The 15,857-nt window shown below is 34.8% G+C and overlaps 1 protein-coding gene across 2 annotated transcripts in view; it reads left to right on the top strand.

Moving 5' to 3' along the window:
* The window catches only part of Cnbd1 (cyclic nucleotide binding domain containing 1), a 400,564-nt gene that overhangs the window by 362,511 nt on the left and 22,196 nt on the right, over window positions 1–15,857 (top strand). For both annotated transcript variants that reach the window (XM_040741326.1, XM_040741322.1), the window contains one exon: window positions 151–218. In XM_040741326.1, the coding sequence (XP_040597260.1) occupies window positions 151–218 (68 nt within the window). The remainder of the gene's footprint in view (window positions 1–150; window positions 219–15,857) is intronic.

The following is a 15,857-nucleotide window of genomic DNA, read 5'->3' as shown; positions in this document are numbered from 1 at the left end:
GATTTGGGATGAATCAATAAATCGATTTTATTATTAAAGAAAATTCACTTTTATCTTATTTCTCATATTAATAATGGATAAATAAGTTGACTTTTCATTATTTTTTAAAATTATTTTAATAGTGTTGTTCTTAATCTATTTTTTCTATAGCATTGGACTCTGTGACCAAGGAACTTATGATTCAAACAGCAAAACCGACTTTCAGCCATCTGACAGAAGTAAGAGAAATGTTCATGCTATAGTAAATATCCGCTGCTGGAACTAGATGGTGATAGTTATTTATGGTGTCCCAAAGCCTTGCATTTTCCCCATTAAAGCGATTGTGATGTGGCATATTCTTTAGGAAACAGCACGATTAGAAACCTTAAAAAATTACAGTGACTCGTCCATTTATTTGTCTGGCTTTTACTGTAGTCACATTTTATAGCATGTATAGCTAGGCTGCAAATCCATTAAGAACTAGCTTAATAACACCATGTTTATAGGTAGTCTTATATAATTTTTTACAAGTTCAAGGAAGATTATAAACTTTGAAAATTGCTTTACTTATGTACAATATACATGTACATTGGTGTTTTGTCTGCAAGTCTGTGTGACTTAGTCAGATCCCCTGGAATTGGAGTCACAGTTGTGAGCTGCCATGTGGGTGCTGGGAATTGAAGACTGGTCCTGTGGGAGAGCAGTCATAGTTCTTACCCTGTGAGCCATCTCCACACCCAGACTATAAACTTTTACATAGATATTTAAAAGAGTCAGTAGACTTTTTTTTTGCATTTTAACTTTAATTTGCATATTTCACGTGAATAACATATTGCTACAATATACATACATATAGGCATATATACATGTACTCACAAATATATATATGTATTTATAAAACATAATGTCAATCTGTACAAAATTGCACTTGTAATTTGCTTATAAAAAGCATAGAAGTCCAGTTAATACCAGAATATTAACTGTCTCATGTAGTATGCCAAAACATATAGGAAATCTGAAGTCAATAGCAGTCCAGAGGGCCCTAGAGAAGCTAGAACCCAAATCACTAAGATTATATGAACAGAGCTCGCATATGTAATTTATGGCAGATCTTATGATATATAAATGTAATGTGAGAAAATGGTAGAGCGATCAAAGGAAGAAGGAAATGATTTTAATGACTTAGCTCTCCAAGGTCTTTGAGGCTTAGAAATACTTAAAGTGACTTTTTAAATGTTGGTGCATTTATAGGGTGGTACTAAGTGCCAGGCTCAATTTCTTGTTCCCAATGAGGTTTTAGTGAAATTCAAATGATACTCTCTGATGTCTGATGTTTTTGGTATTTCATTATAGTTGAACTGGAACATACGCTAAACCCTTTCAAGACCCAATTTTGATAAAAAAAAAAAAACAAAACAACAAAACCCTTAAGTTTCTCTGCTTTCCCCTTCAAGGACGTGAATTTTGAATTGCATTTTGAGAATTTCTTTGGGATTTAAAAAATTAGGTGAAACATTCAAATGATTTTAGGTTAAATCAAAATAGTATGATAAGAGTTCTCCCTCTTCATATTTTTCCAATAACAAGTCATGGTACTAATGGGGACATCACCTCCTGCAAGAGGGGCATTATGAGATGAGAATTTATAAACTTTGATGACACCTGTTAGTACCAATGATAACTGCATATTCCCAGAAATTAAATTTTACCTCAACTGATATAAGTACAGCTTTGTCTGACTGAATAGAAAGAAGCGAATCTGGAACATAGGGAATGTGATGTTCTTTACAGCAGTGCCATTGGCCTGGAATAGGAAATGCTATTTCAAAGGGGACGTGATAAAGAGTTTCCTTATTTGGTAGTGGAGCTTCAGTCAGTAGTGCCCTGGGCATCATAGGTAAATCTTAGATGCTACTATCTCCTAAACAACAACAATAAATCTATATAATACTGTATTTGAATCATATAGTAATATATAACTATATCTATGTATAGTTACATAAGTGGGATAAGGGACACAATTTTTTTATTGTAAAAAGTAGTCAAAGTTATTTTTATACATACTGGTGAGACTAGGAAGGACTTGAAAGCACTATCTCCTTTTGCATGCAATCTGGGTTATGCTTCCCACTAGTCCAGGTATAATAGAGCATGTGATATATTAAGAGGAGTAGACAATTAAAATATAATGAAAAATAATAATGTAGGGCTAGGAAAAAATTCCTAGGTTGGAAGTTTGTCAGAGAGGGATTTAGAAGTTTCTGATTAAAGTATTTCCAGTGTTTTTCAGGGTCAGGTTTGAAGCAAGTCTCCTTTACCCTTTAAATCTTGAATTGTTTGCTAATTCCTGTTACACAGATAGATTGTTTTTAAATGCTGAGTACAAAAATGTGCCAAGTCCATCGTCCAATTTGGTGGCATCAAGCCTGATGATTCTGAACACTAAGCCAGACACATCTGTGCTCAACACAGAAAAATAAAACAGAATTGTGTACTATGGCAACGTGTTAATGATCATTTACTCACTTTTAACTCTGTCTTCATAACTATGCTCTTTTATGACAGTTACCAAGCTGCTCTGAATTTTCCATTCCTTAGGGCTTCTATTCCAGTACTTTGAAAAGCTAACATTATTTCATTTACTATATGCTAGCACAGTCAAAATTAAGTGAGCAAATCATACGTCTAAATACCACACATTTATAAGTTTTATGCACTTTGTGCTGATGAGCATTTTCCCTGAGACATGAAATTATTTTTACTTCTTTAACAAAATGATCTCTATACATAGCTCTAGTTGCTTGTATGATAGCTGGAGGTATATAGCCAAATGTCTGTCTGTGCTGGCTTGGGGAGGATCATTATGTAAACTCACCTTCTCACTCTGAGTCAAAGCAACCCTAATTGCTTTGTATTTTTATTTGTGCATTTATATAGAATTGGCTATAGACTATTGTCTGTGGTGTTATCTGAAGGTCTTTCTGAATAAGTCTACTGTGCCAGAAGCCACCATGTACCTATTGAACCACACTGCTGTAACTGTTAGAAGTCAAGTGATTAGACAGGCAAGCCTCAGAATTCTCTTGTATTTGTTTGATGTATTTGCTTACCCTCATGCTTTTGACAACTGTGCCTTAACTTTTCTATAAATGCTGACTTTTTGTCGAAGTCAATCTTCCTACAAGAGCTCTTTTTTACAGAGCTATTCTCATTTTTTTCTCTTTTGATTTGGCATTTAATTATTAGAGTTCATTAACTTGTTAATATCCACCAAATCACCTACTGTGATGTATTTTCAGATTTTTTAAAAAACTGTTTTTAATTTCAAACTTTTAATCAAAACGCAGTGATATGTCCCCCCATCCTTTTTTTCTTCTAAAACTCCTCCTATGTTGGCTCCCTCCTTCTGCTTGCATTTCCCCATTCCATTCACTCTCACGTTGATAGTTTCTTTTTATCTGATTTTTCCTGTTACATAATATGTATATATTTGTGCACAATTCTCTGAGTTCTTTAGTGTTGACTGGGTGTTTATAATCTCAGGGCTGACTGTTTTGTATTGGATAACCAACTGGGGGTGATCATCCCTGGGAGACACTAGTTCTCCCTCTCAGTAATTAATAGTTGCCCATGGTTCATTTTTCTTGCATTGGGACTTCAAATTAGTCTTACCTGGAAATAGTTTTGCTGTGCATGAACATGTTTTTGGTTTTATTTTGTCTACTGTTCCAACTTTATACTTCTAAATCTATGAGTTTGAAAACTTCATTTGATTTTAGAGATGTACAGCTAGTGTATTTCAAATAATGTTGTTGTTTAATTGTCTTATCATCTGTATCTCTCCTTCACTTTAGAGTCATTAATTTTCCTTTCTTCCAGTTTGCTAATTCTGTCTTCTATGATTTTAACTTGTTCTGTGTTGGTTTCTTGGTGTGCAGTCATGACTCCAAAGATTTATAATACTATTTGAGTTTGTAGTTCAAGTTTTCCTCTAGAAACTTGTATTTAAAGTCATTTTAAGTTTCTTAATCTACTAACCTTAATATTGATATCTGGACATTGTATGTAAAATATATATTTTCTGTTTTCTGTTAGGCATGATAACCCTATGGCTGATAATTTTCAATTGAATAATGGAATTAAAAAATACTTATTCAGATTTTAGATGAAATTCCTCTGTTGATAGGATTCATTTCTGTAGTAGTCTGACAAAGAGCTGAATTGGTCACTTTATCCAATCAAGGAAAATTGAGTTGAATCTCAAAGGAAATTCAATGGTCTGCTTCTTCAATTTCTCTTGCTCATCAAGGTTTTCAATAAAATTAGAGAATGTAATTTAGGCTTCTTCCTTTAGCAATAATTTTGTTACTTTAGCTTCCTTTTAGCCTTTGTATTACAATGAAATCATATGAGGAAAATTGACTACATGTTCTAATTTCATCACTGTATACTCATGGAATCATCAAAAGCTCAGGGACTCTTTGTCCCCATTAACAATTCTCACTCCCAGCAAATCCTTTTAGCCTGTTAGGCAAATAGCACCAGTCATCAGCATGACAATGACAGCTATTCCTCAGGTTATCCATCTTTTTGACCTTGTGGCATTAGCAGAATTTACAGCACTTTATAGAAGTGATTCCTCCTCCCTAAGCTTCTTCAACCAGATCAGTGCTCTGCTACTCACGAATCCACTCAGCCCAACAGAAATACTGAATCTATTTTCTCAAAAAGGCAGAACAAAATGTTTTTTCCACATTAAATTGATCTTCGTAGAGTGTATGAAATGATCTTTATATTGTCATTTTCTAGTTGCAGACATGAACAATTTATTTTGGAAGGAATTGGTTAGCTTTGTTTCCTTTTTTAAGGTTTTATCTTTTATCTTTTTTATTATTATTATTTTTATTTTAAATAGCTTGTTTCACATGTCAATCCCACTTCCCTCTCCCTCCCTTCTTAACACACCTCCCCAACAGCCCCCCCAGCCTCCCACCCTATAGCTACTTCCTTCCACATAGGGGATATCTAGAGTCTGTCATTTCACTCAGGGCAGGGTGCAGGCACTCCCCTAAGAGTCCAGGCTGAGAGAGCATCCCTCTTTGTGTTATGGACACATGAAGTCCTTTTGTATGCCAGGGATAAACACTGATCCACTGCCCAGGGCCCCATAGGTTGCCAAGGCCTCCTCACTGACTCTCACACTGAGGGGGTCTGGATCAGCCCCATGCTGGCCTCCCAGCTGTTGGTCTGGGGTCCAAGAGCTCCCCCTTGTTCAGATCATCTGTCTCTGCTGGTTTTGCCAGCCCATTATTTGTCAATTTGCTAATTGCTCCTCTCTCTCTGTCACTGGGTTCCTTGGTTTTTTTCAAATGAATGGTTCATTTTTGGTTGTGAGCTGTGAGTTCAAGGTCGGGCTAGACCGATAGCCTCCAAAACAATACAGAGAAACCCTGTCTCGAAAAAAAAAACAAAACAAAAAAATCAAATGAATGGTTCAAAGCTGCCTAAAGTCTTCTAATTATTAAACTTTGAAATATTCTTCTCCATACATGTCCATTTCCACACCACAGACTTTTGTTCTTTAAAAACGCATATGCTAATATTGCTCATGTAAACAAGGAAAGATTCTTTCACTTCACTTTATTCTTGCTGGGATGACTAAATTCTACAATGGTATTTAGTAACTGTGCTAGTTAGTGGTGTTCCTCTCTCTCTCTCTCTCTCTCTCTCTCTCTCTCTCTCTCTCTCTCTCTCTCTCTCTCTCTCTCTCTCTGTCTCTCTGTTGTTTAACCTTGACAAAAGCTGTGTGTGTGTGTTTTCCACCTTGACACAGCTCGTGTCACTAAAAGAAGAGAAAACATCAATTGAGAAAAATGTTTCAAATTGGCATGAAGGAATTCTTATTGGAAAATTTTTTGATTGAAGATTCCTAAGGTGGATCATAGCCCACTGGAGGCAATATCAACTATAGGTACATAGTCTTGGGGTATATTAAACTTGTTGGTCATTTGTATAACTTTTTTAAATAAAGTCTATTTTAGATCATTTTTAGATTATTTAGTTATATCAATGGTTTTGTTACTTAGTACTTTTCCGACTATAACCATGTCTGGATATAAATTTCTGGGGCAATTATTTGTTCCCTGGTATTTTCTCTTAATGAATAGATTGTCTCATTACTGTCATACCTGTCTATACGTCAAGTTGTTTTTTGTTATTTTTAGTCCTTTGAGTTTCCACCTGAATTTAGGTTGGATTTTATATCTTCATGAAAAATTTCATGTGTGTTTTGATGAGGACAGCTTTAAATATGTGAAATACATTGGTACTGTATGCATTTTAACAGTGTGAAATCATAGAATTTTCAAACACTAAGTATTTCCTTTTGTCATGTTTTTCTCAAAAGATTTTACACACTGTTCTAATTTTCATTGTGTGGATTATTGCTCACATGGATAAATTTACTTATCTATTATCAGTGTGTGTGTGTGTTTGTGTGTGTGTGTGTGTGTGTGTGTGTGTGTGTGTGTACTATATATGTAGTACTCAGAGGAAAACCTTGTATAGTTGACACTCAGGTCATTTGGCCCTTGTAATTGCTTTCTCCTTTTGAATTATCTTCATGAGATCCATTCATAGACACTAAATAAAAAGTCATTTATAATCTTTTTTTTTATGTGAGAATAAGGATTTTTTTCCTTGACTCCTTTTTTTAGCAAATGAAGTTTGGAATGTAAAAGATTATTTTTACATCCTTATATTTTAGTTACTTGATTAACCAGTTTTATATGCTATCACTTCAGACCTTTTGGAATATATATATATACCCATGTACAGAGATGAGATTTTTTTGACTACATGAAAAGGAACAAAAGGAACACAGAAAATAAGGGAAGTATTTGGAAAATACTGGAGCTATTTTCTCTGGTTCTGATTGCACATTTTGTTTTCACATAGAATTTTATATTCATTAATCTATACCATGAAAAACAAAGTGACATTTTTTCAATTGTTAAAAATTCAATCAGGATACTTTTATGCTTATAGAAAGTTATCTGTTTATTGTGGATCAAAAATCTGATCTGTAACAGAACACAATACTTACACTCAGCATTTAAAGAGAAATATTAAAAGATCATTATAAAATTTAAGAATTATGAAGGTGTTGGAGAAATTAAGGAATTCCTTATCAGTTGCCCTTCTCTGGTTTCATATTCATCTGTAAATAAATAGGTTATTTCAAGAACTTTCAAGAAAGATTTATAAAAAAATCCCAGAATGTTATGCCAACTAAAAAAGAAGTCTTTTCTGGAGAAGCCTGTTAATGTCTTTCCTGGCTTCCTGGCTTCCTGGCTCCCTTGCTTCCTGGCTTCCCTAGTAAGAACTCTGTAATTCACGTCTAACATCCACTTCATTACTGTTTGACAGTCACCAGGAGCATAACAGCAGTGAAAAGGAGGATAAAAGCCAAGGCAATGGGTTTGGTCTGAAGTCTGTGATCTTGGCTGCCCTCCCTAGTTGTTGACATTCAAAGACTGAAAGAGCAATGGTTTAACACATAGGAAGCTAGTAGGTAGTGTGTTTTAGTAACTCCAAAATGAACATGGTACATGCAGCTTCTCTATTTTCCAATTTATATTTGATTGTTTAGTAATTCTTTAGCTATTAAACAAATAAAAGGAATATAGTTTCCAAATTTTCTTACTCAAAACAAATAACCAATTCTTCACATAGAGAAAATAACATGGTCATCTAATTTACATTGACATTCTTATTACCGTTTCTCATGCCCAAATCTCCTTCCATCTGTTTCTGGAAAAGGGTTCTAGCTTCTCTGGTGTTTTAGGTTGTAGGCTAGATATCTTTTGTTTTATGTCTGGTATCCACTTATGATTGAGGACATACTACATTTGTCTTTCTGGTTTTGGGTTCTCTCACTCAAGATGTTTTTTTTCTTCTCTACTTCTGTCCTTTTGCCTATGAATTTTAGAATGTAATCGCTTCTTACTGCTCAGTAGTACTCCATTTTATTTATGCATTCCTTAATTGAGGGGCATCTAGGTTGTTTCCAATATCTGGTTGTTATAAATAATGTTTCTATAAACATGGTTCAGCAATTGTCCTGGTGGTGTGAATGTGCCTCCTTTAGGTATATGCCAAAATGTGGTATTGCAAGGTCTTGTGGTAGGTTGATGCCTAAGTTTCTGAGAAATTGTCATACTGATTTTCATAGTGGCTATACAAGTTTGCACTCCCACCAGCAATGGAGGAGTGTTCCCCTTTCTCCATCTCATATCCAGCATAAACTGTCATTTGTGTTTGTGTTGTTAGTCATTCTGATGGGTGTAATATGGAGTCTCAGAGTGGTTTTGATTTGCATTTCCTTGATGACAAAAGATGTTGAGCATTTCTGCCTCTTTCCAACATTTGAGAATTCTCTGTTTAGATCTGTACCACATTTTTACATTTTAATTGGATAATGTCTTGTTTCTTGAGTTCTTTGTATATTTTGGAGATCAGCCTTCTGTCAGATGTGGGATTGGTGAAGTTCTTTTCCCATTCTGTAGTGAGGCATTTTGTCTTGTTGACCATGTTCTTTGCTAATTTAAGGAAGTGTATTTCTTTAATTTTATAGCTAATGAGCTAATAATTAATAATGGAAAAGGGACAGATTAAATAATTATAATGATAATATTGTCCAAAAATACTTCATTAACATGAATAAACAATTGGTTCTATCACTCAGAGATATTATGATTTTACAAAATTTTAGTTATCAAAAGTAATGCTGTGAACCTTAGTTCCATGCACACTGCTTCTTTCTGACAGTCACAAAGTCTCTCCAACCTGGTGCGAATACATAGGGAGGGTAACCTAGGATCTATCCATGTCTGTCACCATGCACAAAACTTAAGTCCAAATGGATCAATGACCTCAACATAAATCCAGCTACACTGAACCTCTTAGAAGAGAAAGTGGGTGGTACCCTTGAACAAATTGGTATAGGAGACAGCTTCCTGAACATAACACCAGTAGCACAGACAGTGAGATCAACAATTAATAAATAGGACCTCCTGAAACTGAGAAGCTTCTATAAGGCAAAGGACAGAGTCAGCAAGACAAAAATCAGCCCACAGATTGGGAAAAAATATTCAATAACCCCACATCTGACAGAGGGCTGATCTCTAAAATTTACAATGAACACAAGAAGCAAATCTCCAAAACACCAAAGAATAAAATTAAAAAGTGGGCTACGGAACTGAATAGAGAATTTTCAATAGAGGAGTATAAAATGGCTGAGAGGCACTTGAGAAAGTGCTCAACATCCTTAGCCATCAGGGAAATGCAAATCAAAACAACTCTGAGATACCATCTCACTCCTGTCAGAATGGCTAAAATCAGAAACACCAATAACAATTTATGCTGGAGAGGATGTGGTGAAATGGGAACACTCCTCCACTGCTGGTGGGAGTGTCAACTTGTACAGACACTTTAGAAATCAGTATGGCGATTACTCAGAAAAATGGGAATAAACCTACCACAAAACCCAGCATCTCCACTCTTAGGCATAAATCCAAAAGATGCCCATTCATACAACAAGGACGTCTGTTCGACTAACTTCATAGCAGCATTATTTGTAATAGCCAAAACTTGGAAACAACCTAGATGCCCCTCAACTGAAGAGTAGATAGAGAAAATGTGGTACATTTACACAATGGAGTACTATTCAGCAGAAAAAAACAATGGAATCCTGAAATTTGCAGAGAAATGGATGGCACTAGAAGAAACCATCCTGAGCAAGGTAACCAAGTCACAAAAAGAGAAACATGGCATGTACTCTCTCATATATGGATTTTAGACCTATATCTGGGATGGCCAGCCTACATTCCCGTGGCCAGAGAGTCTGGGAAACAAAATCTTCATTCAGTGACTGATGGAAGCAGAGGCAGATGCCCACGGCTAAGCACTGAGCTGAACTCAAGAATCCAGTGCCAGACAGGGAGGACTGATGGCCAAAGGCATTAAGACTGGGCTGATTTAACCCCTAGAATCGGCTGATCTGACAAGGGTTAGCTCTTGAACCCGAGACTGATGCCTGGGAATCCAGCATGGGACTGAATCAGATCCCCTGAATGTGGGTGTCAGTGAGGTTGCCTAGGTAATCTATATAGCCTTGGGTAGTAGATCAGTATTTATTCCGGGTATACAAATGGACTTTGGACTCGCATCCAACAATGAGAGATGCACTCTTATCCTGAAATCTTGGGGGATGTTGTAGGCCTTGCCCTGGATGAAATGACAGACTATGGACACCCTCATGGAGGGCCTTGCCCTCCCTGGGGAAATGAGGGGATATTGGGGGAATTGGTGGGAGGGCACGGGAGGAAGGTAGGGAAACAGAGAGGGACCTGGAATTGACATGCAAAGCAATCTTGTTTCTAATTTAAATTTATTTAAAAATTAATATGTATGTATATATATATTAAAATCAATAGGTAGATGGCAGAGAAGTCAAATTCAAAGTAACACCAGAGTGTGAGAGTTTTCCATCCTATTCTGTGTTTTCATCTTGTTTAGCTAGTAGGTGGACACAGCTCAAACATTCAAGAGTAATGTAGTAATTGATGTCTCCCCCTTTTTTAATATCTATGTATACATCTATAAAATACAATCATCCCAGTCTTTAAAAGCTCATTGTCTATTACAGAGCAATTTAAGCACACAAAATCTCAACATTTTCCAAACCAGAGAATAGAGCAATATTGAACATGGTTGAGCAAGTGTCTTTGTGGTAGGATGGAATGTCCTTTCTCTGTGTACCCTAAAATGAGACAGTTGCATCTTGAGGTAGATTTATGCCCATCTTCTGGAGTAACCTCAACACTGATTTCTGTAGTGTTTGTGCAAATTATTGCTCCCATCAGCAAAAAACATCCATGTGACAAAACTCTTAATATTTTAGAGGCATATTGACAGACACAGATCCACCCAGAGTTTTCCTGCATTGGTGAAAGCCTTTTGTCTATTTCACAATTTTATTTCTGTTCTTGAACTAACAGCTCATTGAGTGACTCGGCATAAAGTAAGGGACATCTGTTCAGAAGAGCTTTTCCTAATTGATATGTTAATTAAAAATGACTTCTTGCTCTTAGAATTTTGTGTATTTTTCATAAAACATCTGCCCCCGTGGCATTTCACAATGGGTGTTGTCATATAAATATAAAATATAAATAAAAAATCAAAAGATCCATTATTGCTTCTGGACTTGAAGCAGGAAGTAATGTATGACTAAGCAACCTTTTTGAACCTATTCTGGCCAGAACATTCTGGGATTTCCTCCAGGATAAAGATCAGCACAGTGGGATTCATTCATCTGTCACATCTGGACAGTCTCAGAGGAGGCTAGTCAGTGTACCCAGAGGCCAAGTAAAGGTTTTAGATTTCATAAAGTTTTACAGCCTGCTTATATTTACAGCCAAAATACTAACTTATTACCCAACTCTCTAAAGCAAAGTTAACCTAAATACAAATATAAGTAGGGCGAACTTATGCCGTGTTAAAATTCATTAGCAGCCCTGGAGAATCCCAGCTACATGAGGTCCCTTGCAGTTTCATTAGAATCCTGGCTTTAGACAGAGATGGCATCTCACTGTGGATAAGAGTCATCACTGTCAACAATTACACTTCAAAGAGCACAAATCTCAAGCCACCTCAGTAACACCTTAACACTACTGGGAAGTTTGTCTTTATTTCATTTTTTGTTTTAAGTCTATTCTCTGGTTTAGAAAATGTTGAGATTTTGTGTGCTTACAATGCTCTGTAATAGACAATGAGCTTTTAAAGAATGGGATGATTGTATTTTATAGATGTAGACGTAGATACTTATATAAATAGCATTCATTAAAGGGATATATTAAAGGCTGGACTTGGTGAAAAATATAAAATCATAGACGAATATGTACTAGAATTTGTTTGGTCACACATATTTGAGAGTAGTAATGGACACTAAGCTGAAAGGTAATGCAATTTAGACCACCAAAAAAAATTAATGTGTCTAAACATTAAATTTTTAATAGCCCCATAGCTGTTTAGTCCTAAATAAACACACAGAGACTTATATCAATTATAAACTCTTTGACTGATGGTTTAGGCTTCTTACTGGTTATCTCTCTCTTAATTATTAACCCATTTCTATTAACCTATGTATTTCTACATGTTCTTATCTTACTGGAGAATGCTCAAAAATGTTACTCCTTCAAGAGCTACATGGTGTCTCTCTGCCTTCCTCTATCCAAAATTCTTCTAGTTTGGGAGCCCTGCCTATATCTCCTTCCTGGCTACTGGCCAATCAGTGTTTTATTCATAAACCAATAAGAGAAACGCAAAGGAAAGGTTTGCCTCAAGTTCTGGGAAAGAGGTATGAAAACATAATTTGTTTAGTAGGTTTAACAAAAAAATTTAGGGTAAAATTACATAATATGTTGATGAAATGAGACTTTAAATTTTGAGTCTCCCTAAATTATGGCAACTTCTTTGATTCTATAGCAAACAGCAGATAACAGTAGAGGGTGTTTCATATTTCTTACTTTATATAAAGCTCATAGCAGTGGATCCAATGAAAACCAGAATAGTTGTTTCCATATGGATGTAGAAACAAACCTACAAGCTACCACTGCTACCCAAAACCATGCTTGTCTACTATGTATATGCATCCATTGCTGTCACACTATTGAGATGACTTATGTAAATAAGGTCTGATTAGGACACATAATATATCTCTCAGCTTTTCAACATCTGACTTTTGCTTACAGAAAAAAATGTCTACATTTCCTAATATGGTCTGGGAATAGAAAGGTACCTACCATTTTTTCTGCCACTTCTCCACACCCTTAAAAGCCATTCAGTCACCTGGATTTATTATTGTTGCCACTTATCCTGTCTCTGTCTTTGTGCATTTGTTCATGCTACATGTTTTTCCTTGAATGTGTTTATCTTTAATATTTTTCTTTTGAACTTGTGACATTGTGACATGTACTGATTCTTCATAGTCAACTTGAGAGTCATTTGCAACAGTATGAGTTTTCTGACCCTTGAAGTCAAGGATCATTGTCAGCATATCCTTCTGTATATTCTAACACACATGTTTGTTGGGAGGTTTTGTTTGCCTCTTTCCCGTCTGGATTGCAAACTTGATGAGAGTAAAATGTCATGTGTTTATTCCTGTTATCTTTACATACGATACATTAAAAAAATCCTGGAAGTGCACATTAAAGAACCAGATAAATGACCTCCAACTTAGATGAAAGATGGTTTATGTAGGAGAACCTGAGATGTCTGTACAGACACAACTGTAGACAGAGACATATATATATATATATATATTACTATGGATGGAACATGCATAGAAACATGTACCTATTTATGGCTGCTATGCAAATAGATGTAAACAAGAGCAATTTATAGACTGTTTCAGACTGAAACAATCAAATTCTCAAACTTCTTGCCACATCATCTTCAACATTTGATTATGGGTATGCATCACAACAGCTGACTGTTTTAGGTAATTTCTAATATCTGATGCAGGTTTTAACAACACAACTAAATAATTAAATACCACTTGCAGACCCCTGTATTTTTATTGATTTGTGTTAAAGTTTAAAGAAGTGACTGAACTAGATAGTGATTCATGCTACAGTCCCTGTGACCTTCTCAATGACAGTTGCCTGCTACTTATACAGTATCAATGACAGATTTCTCCAATTTTCCTAAACCCACCTTCTTATTTCATAAATCCTGGTGAATTTCAACCAGGAGAGCTTCATATTTAAAGCCTTTTCCAGTGCTTACATCACTGTCCATTCATGGAACTCACTTGCTATGATGTTACAGAATTTGCATAGAATTTCAAAGCCGTCATCAAGTCTTTATGATTACCAATTTCTTCACCTAAATTATGATTTGCTTAAATGAAGAAGCAATATCTTCCTCATTGACTTGAAGATTTTATTTCAGGCATTAAAATGATGTGAATATGAAAGTCAACCTAGTCTTACATTTTAGAATGGCTTTTATAATAAAATTCACTTGATATTTTATTGGTAATTGTCAAAGTAAAATAAATTCATATAGCCAAAATATCTAAGTTTAACTAATGCATTTATATGTTCTGTATTTAAAGTATAAACGTAGAAATTGTCATAATCTGATGATATCTGTTGTCATAAGAATTAGTTTTAATTTATTTGGTTTCCTGTCTTGAAATATTAAATCACTTTATTCTTTACCCAAATCCTTTTGATTGTCCGTATAGAAACTTAATGATAGAATATCTTTTCCAAAGCATGTTTTTGTTATTAAACTTATAACTTGCACATTGAGTATGTTAATGTCTGACAGTGGATACAATATAAGTCAGAAGGTAACCCATAGGGAATGAGAGGATGGGTATTTTAATTTTATTCCATTTAACTTTTCTTTTGAAACCTTTAAAATTGGATGCACTTTTTGTTGCTAATGAAAGACAGTGTTCCTGATAAGACAGACCAATAAGTATTTGGAAAACATTTTATTATAATGAAGTTTCAAAATATATTGGAGTGCATTAAAATAATTTGATTATAGAATAAGTGTAATACTCTTATCTAGGAATACTTTAACTTAATTTCAAAACCAGGATTCAAATGTTTCAAGAATGCACTAATCTGAGGATCATGAAATTTTCCAAACTACATGTAATAAAACAATTTATATTCTGAACATATTCATGTAGAGAAATCACAATAACTATGTATTTTTAAGGTCATATTGGAAATTATTTCAATATTATAGCAATATCTTAAATCTGTTTCTATAGTCATATTAATAATTTTTTCTATTTTAAAACACTTTTTCTAATGATTAATACCTATTTTTGGCTTAAAAGTCCTTTCTTTCAATCTCTTCTCCGTTTCTTTACTTATTCAAACAAGATTTTTCTTAGAATTTTAAAAACTGTTACCAGTTTTAACGATTTCATATTCCCATGTTTTGTTTCCAACTAATTTTTGACTTCTAGTTTGTTCACATAGATGCTCATGGCTTCATTTTTCACTGTTGGAGAGAAATAGTCTCAACCCAACCTTCTTTCCTTCTTTTGTTTTCTTCTTTCTTTCCTCTTTTGTTCCTTCTTTCTTCCTTTCTATTTTGACTTCAAACACTTTTCTTCTTGATATAATTTCATAAAAATATGATTTCCAAGAATGGGTCTGTGGCAGATGAGGCTTAGGTCTTTGCTTCTCCTTTATTATATTAATTATTTCTTTCCAAAACTTAGGAACAGTTCTTTGTTGTCAATTCTGTACATAGTCATTCAGTATTTATTAAATTCCTACTGTATTTCAGTCAATTCCGAGTACAGCAGCATATAAAACAGAGCTAATTCCTTTAGTTAAGCAAGGGATAGTAGAAGCAAAACAAATATTAATGGTTTTCATCATAGTTACCTTTGTGGGAATAAGTCCAATAGAAATAAAGAAAGAATATTTGATTGGGAAGTGCTCAGTAAAACACACAGACAATGAAGCCTGGCATATTCCCTGACATTTGAGTAAAGACTTGAGGGATCTGACAAAATAATTTAGAAGAGAGTGTTCTGGATATAACTTATAGTTATAGGCTCACCTTCCAGTGAGTAAACATTAAAACAATTAAAGGACTACAAATAAACTCAAGTATTGAGAATTAACTAACAAGGTCCAATTGGAAGGTGAGGAATTGTAAAAGCTATTGCAGAAGAGCTCACCAATCACTAGAAAGTCTCTAACGTCTGTGGCATCGTGCTGTACATTTGAAATGAATCTTGAAAAATTCTAAATGTGTTTTCACCTTTCTAATATCCT

The sequence above is a fragment of the Mesocricetus auratus genome, unplaced genomic scaffold (genome assembly GCF_017639785.1).
Source record: "Mesocricetus auratus isolate SY011 unplaced genomic scaffold, BCM_Maur_2.0 Super-Scaffold_6730, whole genome shotgun sequence".
Lineage (NCBI taxonomy): Eukaryota > Metazoa > Chordata > Mammalia > Rodentia > Cricetidae > Mesocricetus > Mesocricetus auratus.
The sequence above is the reverse complement of the archived record's forward strand: the minus strand, read 5'-3'. Positions and strand labels throughout refer to the sequence as shown.